This window comes from Lacerta agilis, chromosome 1, assembly GCF_009819535.1.
Source record: "Lacerta agilis isolate rLacAgi1 chromosome 1, rLacAgi1.pri, whole genome shotgun sequence".
Classification (NCBI taxonomy): Eukaryota; Metazoa; Chordata; class Lepidosauria; order Squamata; family Lacertidae; genus Lacerta; species Lacerta agilis.
Genome location: NC_046312.1, coordinates 123,022,354 through 123,037,081, shown reverse-complemented (window position 1 = coordinate 123,037,081; position 14,728 = coordinate 123,022,354). Strand labels below are relative to the sequence as shown.

Genomic DNA, 14,728 nt, shown 5'->3' with positions numbered 1-14,728 from the left:
AGTATTCAAGCAGTCATTTAGAAAAACTGGGCTTCTTTAGATCCGATTAGAAGGAACTTTTCAAACAGAAACAAATTATCAGGGAATAATGATTGAAAGGAATCTTTAAAAAACACCAACAATCAAACGTGTAGGTGAAATATACATATCTGAACAAAATAACCAATATAAATAAATACATTAATAGTACGTGTCCAAGTCTCAAAACCTTGCTTATAATTAACAGTACAGCAAGAATCACCAGCAGAAAACACCTTCCGATTCAATCCAACATCAAGGGTAGCAGATCGATCTTCCCCCAAGAACAAACAGAACTCTTCCTATTTTCCTATCACACCACCAGAACGTTCAACTTTGAGTCTTTTTTTTAAATTGGACTACAATTCCCATAATCCCCAACCAGCTAATGGTCAGGGATAATGAGAGTTGTAGTCCAACAACAATCTGGGGACACAAAGATGAAGGACAGTTTACCACCCACACGAGAGTTTATTTAATCAGCCATTAACACAAAGCAATGAAGCCCCAGTAAGAATAGTGGCGTCCCAGTTCTATGCCTATGCGACGACAAGAGCTATGGGCCACCTGTACTTGGTGGAAAGCTGGCTTTGATACTTTGAAGTTCTAGATATGTGGGTTATTTTGGGGTACCACTTCTCCGTGTATTCCACACTGCAACAGCTGGTTAGCTTAGAAGCGGCAGAGCTACCCCCTGAATAAATCAATCTGAGATATGCACCCATCTATTGAAGAGGCCAAATTGTAGACCCCCCTCAGGCCTTAAAAAGTTCGCTCTCTTCATTAGAGGGGCCGAAAGAGTTGCACATACAGCACCACAGCTCCACTGTGTTGCCTCTTTCCCCTTTTAATGCCTGAAGGCAGCTGCGGTGTTAAGAGCGAACTCAGATTACACACAAGGAAGATGCTAAATATCGCCTGAAAGCCGAAAATTCCATACACACACACAATTCCAGCATGTAGGTTTCAGACCTTTGGCCTTGCAGATGTTGCCGTACCCCCAATTCCTGGTCACTGGCCATGCTTGCTGGGGTTTGATAGAAGTCCCCAATACCTGTTTTTAGATCTTTAAGAACAGAAAGAGCACAAAAACAAGGCCCAAAGGAGCCCTTGTTCTGCCAAGTTTCTTCCCCCCCCCGTAGGATTTACACCAGATTCTTCTGACCAAGCAATAGTGCTCCCTTCCATCTACGTGGCTCAACTGAGCCACATCCTGAGTTTATTGTAGCTGCCCCATTACTCTCCACCTCAGTTCAGACAGATCTATGGTGCCTGAGGTCTGCCTCCTCCTTTCCATTGACCTTGAACACCCCCCCCCCCGGAGTGGAGAAAAGGGCAGAAGGAAACTCTCAAAAGGGTTGTGAGAAAGAAGTTTAAAAATGAAGAGGTGTGGTCAGTGATGTCTATTAATCTGCTATGTTGCGTTAGATTAGTCGTATCTTGTGTTGCGAACACTGCGTGTTGCGTTCGTCACGGGATACGAATGCGCCAAACCCGGAAGTACCGGAACGGGTTACTTCCGGGTTCGGCGGTTCGTGCATGCGCAGACACGTCCAATGACGTCACGCACATAAGCGCCGAATTGCGCAGCAAGCATGTGCAGATTCGGCACTTCAGGATACGGACCTTTCAGGGTGCGAACGGGGCTCTGGAACGGATCCCGTTCGTAACCAGAGGTACCACTGTATTGTCCTTTAATTCAGCACCTATCTATCTGAACTTTGGGTGCCTGGCGGCTCAAAGAGGGGACAAAATCCTACCATAGCTGGTGATTCTTGACCTTACAGGGGGAACCAATGGATGGCATTCAAAGGGATGTCTCCCTAGGGCACAACTGCTGCGAGTTAGGCTTTGCGTATTTAGGTGTCAGAGAGAAAAAGCTTTTTCCTTAGGGTATGCTTCAACATGACGAAATACTGTTCCGTAGGGTGAGTCCTGTTCCGCGAATAAACTCTGTTGTTCAGCTCCACCAGGATATCCAGCAGATGCAACTTCCTGTAAGGGGAAGGGGGGGGGGAGGAAAAGAGTGAAAGTTGTCAATAGCCACATTGCAATCTGTAAAAAGTAATTTCCAGATGAACAGCTCTCGACTTTGCCGTAACATTTTGGCAACCGGACATAGTGGAGTGTATCACAATTTAAGATGGTGGGCAGGTAGCTGGGGTTTCACCTGCGCTGTGCTTTGCAATATGCTCCATAAAGCAAAGCAAAAGGGGGTGGGGAGAAAAGGAGTTTGTTTTTAAAAATGAGGAAGAGAGGCGGGAGCTCAGAGCTCCCTTAGACCACCCCTTTACAATGCTCCTGGTTCATTCTCTCCAGTGCTATAACGGCTAGAATCTTGGGATTTTTAAGTGAAAGCAGTTCCTTAGGTGCCAAAATTCCAACAGATCAGAAAAGACTATTTATGTATGCGACAACAGCCACTCGGATGTTACTTGACCAGAGATGGAAAGAAAAATGGCAAATTAAGTTGATGGACTATGCCAAATGGAGAAAAATGACCGGAAGAATCAGAAATCAGGAAGACCAAAATTTTAACAAGGAATGGGGAAAATACATAATTTTCCTTAAAAACCATTGTACACAATTAAAACCACTAGCAGAATTGGAATAACACTTGTAGTTCAGTGTTGAATTTTGGTTATACACTATGCTGTTTTAAATGTGCATTTTATATTTGACTTCACTTAGCAATGTTTTGTTTAGAAATGTTTAAGATTCTTTTCTCCGTTAACTTTGTCTGTGTTAAATATGCATTCTGTAGTTGACCTCCTTTGTAATGTTTTGTTTTGAAATCTTTTAAGATAATATTTTAGTTCCCTGTTCATTATGTTGCTTCGACTGTATACTTTATATTGGACTGTCTTCAGAAATATTTGATCCTGGATTTTTATTTGATGTTTAATATGCTGTAAACTGCTTTGAGATTTTTCTGAAAAATATAAGGCGGTATAGAAATGAAATTAATAATAGTAATAATAATTTAAAAGATTTGGATCAATAGCAAAGATGCAGGAGGAAAAGGTTAATACAAGGACCCACAAAGGGGAGGAGGGAAGTTCAGGAGATTCTTTGAAATTCTCTTTTTTTATGTTGGTTGTTGGATAATCGATTGTAAATTTTAAAATCTGAAAAACATATATATATATATAGTGAAAGCAGTTCCTCAGAGGTTTAATGTGAGGTTTGGAGCTTACAGGGTTAAATAAGCTCAACAGTCCGCCCTGCCCACAGGGAAGATGTGTCATACATCCAGGTAGTTCTGCTTTATACGAAGCCTATGTGATTTGTGACGCACTCTTTTTTCTGTTCAGTTCTCGTTTCACTTTTGACCAGGCGAGATGTCTTCCGTTAGCGCGGGAAAGAATGTCCGTGATTTATGCTTGTAAATAAACCTTGCTTGCTTAAAACAAGCTGGACTCTGTGGAATTTATATGCTGGCAAGAAAGGCACACACACCGTTGCGCAGGAGAAGTTTGAAAAACTCTGCAAAAACTCTGCAAAAGCACTAGAGAAGCAGAGGGAAAGGCAGCAAGAAGCGTTGCTGGACGCCATCGGTGTTTTCCAAGTGCTAAACTGTTTTTGAGGCTTTTCCAGTTAAAACAAAATACCCAACAGTTAAGTTCTGCAACCATTCCCATATTTCCGTCCATTTTCTGCACTCATACAAAAATGGAAAGTACACACAGGAACCACCCATAGAAAAAGTGGAACTGTTACTTTGCTGTTATTCATGTTGAGGAAAAAGCCTTCTCTCCCCCCCCCAACTTTCTACCTTTTGTGTGGCTCAGTCAGAAGCTCAGCTAGAGCAGACAGGTAGTAAGACGATGGACTCTGCAACCTCTCCAAGTGTGATGCATCCAGCATACACTGGCTCCAGAGAATGTCTGCTGCTTGTGGGATGGTACACAGATCTCCTCCATCTGTCTCTATTAAGCTGGTATTCTCCTGCCTGCTTCCGGGCTCAACATAGTTCTGGACGAAGAACAGCTTCGGTTTCCCCGAGAGATAAACACACGCATCCCCAGTAAAGAAATTCTTCACCCTCTCCAGGGAGAATGCCGGAACACCGTGGTCAGTGCAGAAGATGCCGTGTTCGTTCCCTCGGCTGATGAGGACGCAAACGAAGCAGTCGTAGTCCTTGTGCTGCTTCAGCCTCGCGACTTCGAACAGCTTGCGCACCAAGGAGTCCACGCTCAGGAACAGGCAACAGTGGACTTCGAAGGACAGGGCACTGAAGGCTTCTGCCAGCATACCTGGAGAAAGAAAAGCGCCCGGAAAAAGGAAATTATGGAAGTGCCTCGCCAAATGCAAGGCGGTTCTTTTAAAATGAGATTCAGAGGCGATACAAAGCACAAGTGAGTGAGAAGATTAAAGATTTTATTCTGAACAGCAAGCCATATATACATTGCCAAGCAAGCACTTCAATCTGCCACTTGGAAGCCCTCAAGAAGTGGCAAAGGGACTCCCCAGGTAGCCTTGGGTTTGCACAGCCCTGCAACTGATCAGTCTGTGCACAAGCTTCTCAGAACTTGGTGCAAAATCATCTGATTTATAGATAGCTAGCCTGTTAGCCTACGTGGCTTGCCTGACAGGCTATGTGCTACTAGCTATGTGCAGATTACCATACTTTTCTGTGTATAAGACGAGGTTTTTTTATTTAAAAATTATGTTAAAAATTATGGTGGTGGACTTATACACTGATAGTGCATAGGGGAGACGTGGGACTGGTTGTTGCCACGAGCCTATGATTGTCAGCAGCTATTTGGTGTGTTATTGGTTGCTGCAGCAAGGGCTGGTGTTGATTTGCTGTCGCTGCAGTAAGCTCAACAACTCTGGGTCCTGTCCCGTCCTGTCCCCCGCCAAGAAAGAAAGCTCAACAGCTCTGGGCAATTTTCCACCCCAAAAAAGCTCAACAACTCTGGGCAATCTCCCATTTTCCTAATTTGAAGTCCCCAAAAATAGGTCTTATACACGGGGGCGTGTTATACACGGAAAAACACGGTATTCATAAAAAGGTACCCTGCAATATCACTTCATTCCAAAAGATTAGGACTAGGACATTAAAGGCTGTTCTCAGCCATGAAAGAGTTTAACAAAAGATAGGGAAAAGGAAGGAACAGGGGGCAGGAAGAGGGCAACCAAGTTAGATCAGTAACTCATCAAAATACAAATATCTTCCAGATAGATAGCCCATACAGGAAGTTGGACAGCCATGTCGCTCGTTGGCTCTCATTACCTAGGTGCAGGCACACAACCTGAACTCCCCATGAAAGACCAAGTACATAGTCAAGTGCAGACATGCTCAACCTGTCGACCACAATCGACAGCTAGATCCCCAGGTTATCCTGGTCGATCGCGGGGTCCTTATCGATCATGGGATGATAAGAAGTGAGGAATGAATGTCTCTGCTCCTGCCCCCCTCTCTCTGTCCCTCTGTCGCGTCAATTGGGGCGTTGTTTTGCGTTTTCTGTTGGCGATTTGAAATACGATGATTGGCTGTAGCACTGTGCTTGCTGCGTTATTAGTGGCAGAGTTTAAGGTGAGAGATTTATGTCATTCCCCCTTAAAAAAAGCTCAACAACTCTGGTCAATCCTCCCCCAAGAAAGCTCAACAACTCTGTTGACTATATCACTGCTAGCTATTTTATACTGGGAGTTGGACGGGCCTGGTCTAGTGGATGCTCCTGAAATCTTAACATAAGAAGAGACCTGCTGGATCAGGCCCAAGTCCCATGTAGTCCGGCATCCTGAGTTCTAATGATATGAGAGACACTGTCTAGCAGCTTCAGCCACACCTGGAGAAATCAAATCTGGCCTCAGCAACAGACACCGTAGTCCAGGGATACAGAACTTGCAGCCCTCTGGATGTTGGTAGAGCCCCAACTCCATCCCTGACCATGTTGCTGGGTGGGACCAAGATTCCCCGCACCTGCCATAGCTGCATCCAGGTAGGATTACAGCAACGCTTTCTACGCCGGGTAGCCTTTGAAGGCGGTTTGGAAATGGCAACTGATACAGCATAGGGCGGCAAGAACATTGCTGAATGCTCAAAGATGTGAGCATGTTATGGAGACTTTACATTAACTATACAGGCTGCCTATCTATTTCCAGGCCCAATTTAAGGTGCTGATATTTACCTTTAAAGCCCTGAGCCCTGAGTTCAGGGATTCCACCAACCATGCCCTCCCACGCCAGGAAATCATTCATTCCACTATCCCTCTGCCATTTTCTTCTTCTTTTTCACTCAGCAAGCAAACAGCCACCTTTCTACAACTACTGAGCACGCTCAGACCTTAGAGGAAGTGATTCAATTCATTTCCTTCATAAAGACTAATATACAGTCTAGCCATCAGAGGGCAGGATTGCATCCTTATACCTCTCTCTAATTCAGTCTACTCTGGTGTGTGTTTGGGGGGGGGGGTTAGTATCTACAGCACACCACATATTCCTGTCTGACTTTTAATAACCTGTCATGAAAATTTCCACAGAACAATTTTACCCTAGAGCAGGGGTGGCCAGCTCCCAAGAGACTGCGATCTACTTACAGAGTTAAAAACTGGCAGTGATCTACCCCCTTTTTGGGGGTTCAGGTCAAAGTTGTTGAGTTTTTTCAGGGAGGAGGTAAAATGTTGAACTTTTTTAGGGGGGCGACAGCTGTTCAGCTTCTTTGGGGGGACCCAATGATCTACCAGTGATCCACTGCAGACGTCCAGTGATCTACCGGTAGATCACGATCTACATGTCGGACATGCCTGCCCTAGAGGATTCTCAGCAGGAAGCAAGACGGGCGTAGAAACTTCCTCCAATATAAATATAAAAAAATAGGCAACCTTCACACAATAAATCCCCAGCCCAACAGGGTTGTTGTTGTTGTTTTGCGGGGGTGGTAGTTGGGGAGATCCCCCAAACATTTTTTGATATTCAAAAGGGAGGGCACAGGTTCCTTCATTTTTGCTTATACCTTCTTGCCGGGTAATTCTAGTTGTCTCCCACCTATCCAAATACATAGATCTTGACTGCAGTTCTACCACATCCTTACAATAATTAACCTGCACACATTTAATTTTGGCGAGACGTGTTAAGCTGTGCATAAAACTGCCTCGTCTCCCGAGATTGTTGCTGATGAGAAACAGGAGAGAAAAAGGTTACTGCTCCTTTTCTTCCTCTGTTCTCATTCCCCCTAAAGGCACAAAACGGCCTTGACTGCACTCATTTGTGCTATTTTTAGCCACTTGTGTGTTCCAGTAGCATGTATCAAGCCCTCAAGAGATTTTTATTTTTGCTTATGTTAAGAGACTTGTGGGGAATTTTTCCAAAAAAATAAATAAATGGCTGAAGGTGAAGCAGGGGCATGTAAGAGTTAGCCTGGGCATCCCTTTTTTAAAATGTTGCAATCACATTTTTAAAAATCCAAAGGAAACAAAAATATATATATTTTTGTGCAGTTTCATAGGGGGGTAAGCAACACACAAAAATGCTTTAAAGCTTGTAGAAAAAGACGGTTATGGACAGAATAGAATAGACAATATTCAATTTACAATGAGAATAGATTAGATTCTAACTATAAAACTAAGGCGAAATATTGTTTTGCAAGCATGAATTAGGCACCTATGCTTTTTCTCATGAGAATGTATTCCTAGGCCTGGTTAGATCCACCCCAAAAATTCATTAATGGACCCAACTGCAGAGGGGGATTAGAAGTGTGAAGGAGCAATTGATCCCATTCAGAGAGAGTTCAGGTAAACTTATCTAAGATGAGTTTCCCATCCAGGTCTCTCAGCGGATCTGATTTCACAATTTTTCTCCTGGCTATGTTAAGAGACTGTCGTCCCCGTTCCCCACCACTTCCGAGCTCGATTCTGGATGATTACTTCCACAATAGAAGGCTACAGTCTTTGAGAGAAGGGAAGGCAGATTCTGCAAACAGGTGGCACCATGTCATCAAGTCAAGCTCTGATCAGATCCCAGACTGAGACCCTATCTGCCTGCAGACTGTCTCGCCAGAGTGGTGCATGCTCTATAGTTATCTCCCGCTTGGACTACTGCAATGCACTCTATGTGGGGCTACCTTTGAAGATGACCCGGAAACTACAACTAATCCAGAATGCGGCAGCTAGACTGGTGACTGGGAGCGGCCGCCAAGACCATATAACACCGTTCCTGAAAGACCTATATTGGCTCCCAGTACGTTTCCGAGCACAATTCAAAGTGTTGGTTTAAAGCCTTAAACAGCCTCGGCCCAGTATACCTGAAGGAGTGTCTCCACCCCCATTGTTCAGCCTGGACACTGAGGTCCAGCTCCGAGGGCCTTCTGGAGGTTCCCTCACTGCGAGAAGTGAGATTACAGGGAATCAGGCAGAGGGCCTTCTCGGTAGTGGCGCCTGCCCTATGGAACGCTCTCCCATCAGATGTCAAGGAAATAAACAACTATCTGACTTTTAGAATACTTCTGAAGGCAGCCCTGTTTAGGGAGGTTTTTAATGTTTGATGTTTTATCACTTTATTATTTTTAGTATTATTAATATTCTATTGGTAGCTGCCCAGAGTGGCTGGGGAAACAAGCCAGATGGGCGGGGTATAAATAATAATAATAATAAATTATCATTGACTGTACTTTTTCCATTTCTTTTTAAACATATACCATCCATATTGTCTTATTTGGATTGTTTTGGGTATTATTGAATCAAAAGTTATCATCTCCCACCTGCTTCCCCCTTTTGCTCTTTTTTATTACAAGATGGCAACAAATTGTAAGGGACTAGTTTATACAAATATCAACAACCTAAGATATGCTGATGACACAACCTTGATGGCAGAAAGTGAGGAGGAATTAAAGAACCTTTTAATGAGGGTGAAAGAGGAGAGCGCAAAATATGGTCTGAAGTTCAACATCAAAAAACCTAAGATCATGGCCACTGGTGCCATCACCTCCTGGCAAATAGAAGGGGGGGAAATGGAGGCAGTGAGAGATTTTACTTTCTTGGGCTCCATGATCACTGCAGATGACGCCTGCTTCTTGGGAGGAAAGCAATGACAAACCTAGACAGCATCTTAAAAAGCAGAGACATCAGCTTGCCGACAAAGGTCCGTATAGTTAAAGCCATGGTTTTCCCAGTAGTGATGTATGGAAGTGAGAGCTGGACCATAAAGAAGGCTGATCGCCAAAGAATTGATGCTTTTGAATTATGATGCTGGAGGAGACTCTTGAGAGTTCCATGGACTGCAAGAAGATCAAACCTATCCATTCTGAAGGAAATCAGCCCTGAGTGCTCAATGGAAGGACTGATCCTGAAGCTGAGGCTCCAATACTTTGACCACCTCATGAGAAGACTCCCTGGAAAAGACCCTGATGCTGGGAAAGATTTAGAGCACAAGGAGAAGGGGACGACAGAAGACGAGATGGTTGGACGGTGTTCTCAAGGCTACCAACATGAGTCTGACCAAACTGCGGGACAGGTGGGTAGCCGTGTTGGTCTGCCATAGTCGAAACAAAATAGAAAATTCTTTTCAGTAGCACCTTAGAGACCAACTGTGAAGAACAAACAAACACAGTTGGTCTCTAAGGTGCTACTGAAAAGAATTTTCTATTTTGTTCAAACTGCGGGAGGCAGTGAAAGATAGGCGTGCCTGGCGTGCTCTGGTCCATGGGGTCACGAAGAGTCGGACACGACTGAACGACTGAACAACAACAACAGTTTATACAATGTAGTGCTAAGCAGGAAACAGCAATTTCAGACTTCGTACACGCTATACCTTTAAAGTACACTCAGAACACATTCTTTGCCTCAAAGAATTCTGGGCCCTGTAGTTTACTCCTTACAGGGTAACCATTCCCAGCAACTGCAGTACCCAGAATTCTGTAGGGAGCAGGGAATGTGCTTTAAAGGTATAGTGTATATACACAGTCTTAGCAAAGTCTTTAAACCTATCACATAATCTAGGGGAAATCAAAACTTTGCGTGACCTGTTAATCTAGGGACTGCCTCCCTTTCCCTTCCTTGAAGACTTTTTTTGTGACAGATCCACAAGATATGGTTGGTAGAGAACTTCGACCACTTCAGGGCCCTATACCGATGCCAAGTACCTAATTATCAACTTGAGCTTTCAGCCACCGTTGTTTTGCAAGCAAAGCCTGAGTCCATCTCATCGAATCTGAGCTATTAAAAGATTACACGAGTTGCAGACTCTGGCAGTTAAGGAGGAATTCAATTTTTTCCTAGCACTTACTTGTATCATTGCCAATGCAGTCTATAATCAAGCATACTCCCAAGGGCTTGCTCCGCATTCTGTATTTGTTAAGGACCTGCATTGAATGACAAAATGTAATTATTTAGATCCTATCTCCAATACATGGACTTTCTGCTCATTCCCTTTTCCAAAGTATTTTTTGCCGAGCCTAGTGTAGTTCTACGGATAACTCCAGTTGCCCTTTTTACTGTGCATTCATGATGATTAGTGCTCAGAAGCAGTTATGAATAATCCCACTTCCCGTACTGTTTGTGCCTGCAAAAATCTCAGGGCAGACATCATCCTTTGCTTTCAATTGGTGCATGCCCCGTAACTTCCTGCTAAAATCTTCTTTTTTTATTTACTACAAATGTTCCAGTTCATCCAACACTCCTCACCCGACACACTATTTTGTTGTAGCAAAGTGCAAGAGTGCCCCATCTGTCCAGGATGGCAATAATGTTGGGGAACATCTAATAAAGCAGAATGATGTATGGATGAGTACAATACACATCTACTTCTGATGCACTAGTATTGTGCGGAATACACCTGCAAGAAATTCCTAGCCTAGCGGGGCCCTGAGCCGAGTGAAAGCAGACCTTAGATAACAGAGGTGTTGGCAGTGATAGTTTTTTTTTAAGAGACAATGGCTCTCACCTTCTGTAGGTCTGGGAGAGGTCTATGGGTTGGATCTAAGACTACAGCTGCAATCCTAACCCTACTAACCTGGGAGTAACTCCCGAAGAAGAAGAAGAAGAAGAGGAGGAGGAGTTTGGATTTGACATCCCGCTTTATCACTACCCGAAGGAGTCTCAAAGCGGCTAACATTCTCCTTTCCCTTCCTCCCCCACAACAAACACTCTGTGAGGTGAGTGAGGCTGAGAGACTTCAAAGAAGTGTGACTAGCCCAAGGTCACCCAGCAGCTGCATGTGGAGGAGCGGGGACGCGAACCCGGTTCACCAGATTACAAGTCTACCGCTCTTAACCACTGGACTCAATGGGCAGACATGGTTAGTATTCTAGTCCACGTTGGTTGGACCTAGTTCCCAGGACTCTAACCGGCGGCAGCTCCCCCCAGTCTCAAGCTGAGCAGAAAAATGCTGGTGACAAGATGGTAAGAGTCTATTAGCCCTCAGCTTTTGTTTAAAGCTCAAGTACTGGTGTCCTCACGCACAATTTCCTCTATTTGTAGCGTTCTAAAGGGCAGGTCGCGTTGTGATTTTCTTGTGTGTTTGGCCCAGGGCCATGAAAATCTCACAGCCATGAAAATATAGTGGCAGGCAAAGCAGGAGAATTTAAAGAGGGAGGACTTGTCACCCCTCACTTGCCTTCCAAGTGCAGTGCATTCGACAGCTCTAAGAAAGGCACAGTAGAAAGTACAGCCAGGTTTTAAAGCACCAATCCATTACTTTCTAAAATTACATCACTTTCTGCACTGAAACAAATGGGTCTGAAGAGTAACTAGGAAAGACACATGCGCCCACATATTGTACGATACCTGTGCTTGGGCTCCTCCTGTTTCTGGTATTGATATGTTAACCTTTGCTGCTACAAATACAAAATACAATGTTGTTATTTATGGAAGATCTGTATTTTCCTACAAAGTCATGTTTATTTATTTTTTTAAAAAACAACAACACATAAAGTCACGTACACACATATACAGCTGTGACATTATAGCAGGGATAGGAAAAAGGGTGACCTCCAGAAATGGTTGAGTTACAATTCCCATCATCCCTGAACATTGGCTATGCTAGCTGGGGATGATGGGAGTTGGAGTCTAACAAGACCTCGAGGACACTGTGTTGCCAAACCCTGATGGTACATTTCACCTGGCCAAAAACATCATCATCATCTACCCCAGCATTATAACTTTTCACCTGGCCAAAGTAGCAGCAGCAGCAGCAGCAGCAGCAGCAGTAGTAGTAGTAATAATAATAATAATAATAATAATAATAATAATAAATATTATTATTTTATTTATTCTCCGCCCAGCTTGCTGGGTTTCTCCAGCTGCTCTGGGCAGCTTTCATCACATATTAAAGATTGTAAAACATCAGACATAAAAAAATTCCTGATACAAGGAAACTTACAACGCTATTAATGTCAATTTGATTAAACAAAGAACATCCTCGGGTAAGCATATGGGATCCAGAAGTGTGTTCAAGATCTGTGGCTGTTGAAATATGACTGTTATAAACATATTAAAACAAATGGGGTGATTTTGGTGCATATTCCTACGTAGAAGTCCAGATCACAGCTGTCAACTTTTCCCTTTTCTTGCGAGGAATCCTATTCGGAATAAGGGAATTTCCTTTGAAAAAAAGGGAAAAGTTGACAGCTATGTTCCAGATGCCCAAGCATAAGACAGGCACCGAAGTAGAGTGTCGGGCTTGGATATGGAAGATCCCAGTTCAAACCTTTGATCCTTCTTTCCCAGCACTCAAAAGGATGTTGGATGTTTTATTAACAAAACTACACTTCTGGACTACTGACAGTCCGAACAGCTCCACCCTATACATGTCTACTCAGAAATAAGTCTCACTGAGCTCAATGGGGCTCACTTCCAAGTCAGTGGGTATAGGATTGCAGCAGAAGGCTACTAAAGATTAACAGGCCTTACTTACCCTGAAAGGCACATTCTCCATTTGACAGCTTTCCTTGGTTCCCAACCTGCAAATGAAACCAGCAACTAATCACATTTCACTTCTTGTTGAAAATTCCACACTGGAAATTATTAGGAAAGGGAGAGACAATATAAGAAGGCAAGTATTACGACAATACCTGGGTAAAGTTAATCAGGTTCCCCTCCCTATTCTAGAGCTTAGGCCGCAGGGGTCAGCAAACTTTTTCAGCAGAGGACCGGTCCACTGTCCCTCAGACCTTGTTGGGGGGGGCGGACTATATTTTTGGGGGGCAAATGAACGAATTCCTATGCCCCACAAATAACCCAGAGATGCATCTTAAATAAAAGCACACATTCTACTCATGTAAAAACACCAGGCAGGCCCCACAAATAACCCAGAGATGAATTTTAAATAAAAGGGCACACATGTAAAAACACACTGATTCCTGGACCGTCCGCGGGCCGGATTTAGAAGGCAATTGGGCTGGATCTGGGCCCCGGGCCTTAGTTTGCCGACCCATGGCTTAGGGCCATGCAGTGGATGCTATCTGTAGTAGACCCAGTACTTACAAAAGGAAATCCTTCTCCCTCAAAGACACTATTCGTTATGGGATCTGCTGCTACAAGCTTCCAAGCGATACATGAAGTATTTTTTCTTTCTTGTGTCCTAAAGACCACTTTTCTTAAACAACATGCAGCTTTTTGAAAATATTTTGCGTTCTCTTTTCAAAGGGCTGTTCGTGTTGCCATTTTTAACTTCCCAGAATGTGTTCAGCTAAAGTTCTTGTAAGCTAACTGTCACATGGACATTGGAAATTTTGAAGATACTGTTGGAATGAGGATACTAAAAGTCTGGGTTTTCAGTCTTCTAAAAGGATCTATTGGGTGGCTTTACATGTTCAGAGCAGCAGTGAGGAGTTAGATGCGTAAGTGACTTATAATTCTGGTAATTATGCAAAGTGTGTGTGTGCATATCGCTGTTGCACATGGAGTATCTTTAAAATATTTTTTTAAAAAAATAATTTAGTGGATTAAACACATTCACAGAGGATAGAACTATGGCCACACCTTCACCATATATCTAAAGCACTATTATACCACTTTAATAGTTATGTCTTCCCCAATGAACCATGCAGATTGTCGCTTATTGAGGGTGTGGAGAGTTGTGAGGAGACCGCCTCACAGATCTACAATTCCTAGAGTGGTTTAACAATCAATCTCTCTTCCCAGGGAAACAGGGGGAACAGGGGAGTCTGCTAATAGCACCCGTAACAAATTGGTCCCTAGGGAGTTTGGGGGCAAAGTCATGACTGTTTAAAGTGGTATAATAATGCTTTAAATGTGTGGCCCAAAATGGCTGAATGGAACCTCCACCGGCAGTCGCAGAAGGAAAGCACAACAGAGAATAGCTGCTGGCTTCAGGCCCTGCTTTAAGCTTGGCAAGCATCTGGCCACCAACTGTTGGAAACAATATTCTGGCATATAGGAACTGACACTGCAGGGTTCGTCGTATGCTCTTCATTTGGAGCACTTGTTTTCTTAAAAAAAAAAAGGTGGTGTGCTTGTGTGCAAAGATTTACAGTAGCGTTAACTAGGTATGATTTACAGCGTTGTGGGTTTGTGCGCACGCTTGAAGCAGAAATTAAAGTAATCCATCAAAATAAAAGGACAGCAAACTGCTTTCTCTGTAGCGAAAGAGCTATTATCCAGCACAGAATGATAGCTCGTTCCAAGTAAGTTCCGAGAGTTAATTAATCAACAACAGGAGTCCCTTACCGAGCAAGGGTTATTTACTTGCCCTACTCACACAAAGGGGCAGGCATTTCTGTCTCCCCACAAATGCCATGAAGCTG

The 14,728-nt window shown here is 43.7% G+C and overlaps 1 protein-coding gene across 1 annotated transcript in view; it reads right to left on the bottom strand.

Annotated features, from left to right (window-relative positions):
* Positions 1-1,321: 1,321 nt before the first annotated feature.
* Positions 1,322-14,728, bottom strand: part of CFLAR (CASP8 and FADD like apoptosis regulator) — a 28,118-nt gene continuing 14,711 nt past the window's right edge. Inside the window, exons 5-9 of the mRNA XM_033169576.1 lie at positions 12,877-12,922; positions 11,748-11,797; positions 10,249-10,324; positions 3,794-4,274; positions 1,322-2,013 (exon numbers count right to left, since the gene is read on the bottom strand). Of these exons, the coding sequence (XP_033025467.1) occupies positions 1,878-2,013; positions 3,794-4,274; positions 10,249-10,324; positions 11,748-11,797; positions 12,877-12,922 (789 nt within the window). The 3' untranslated portion in view covers positions 1,322-1,877. The remainder of the gene's footprint in view (positions 2,014-3,793; positions 4,275-10,248; positions 10,325-11,747; positions 11,798-12,876; positions 12,923-14,728) is intronic.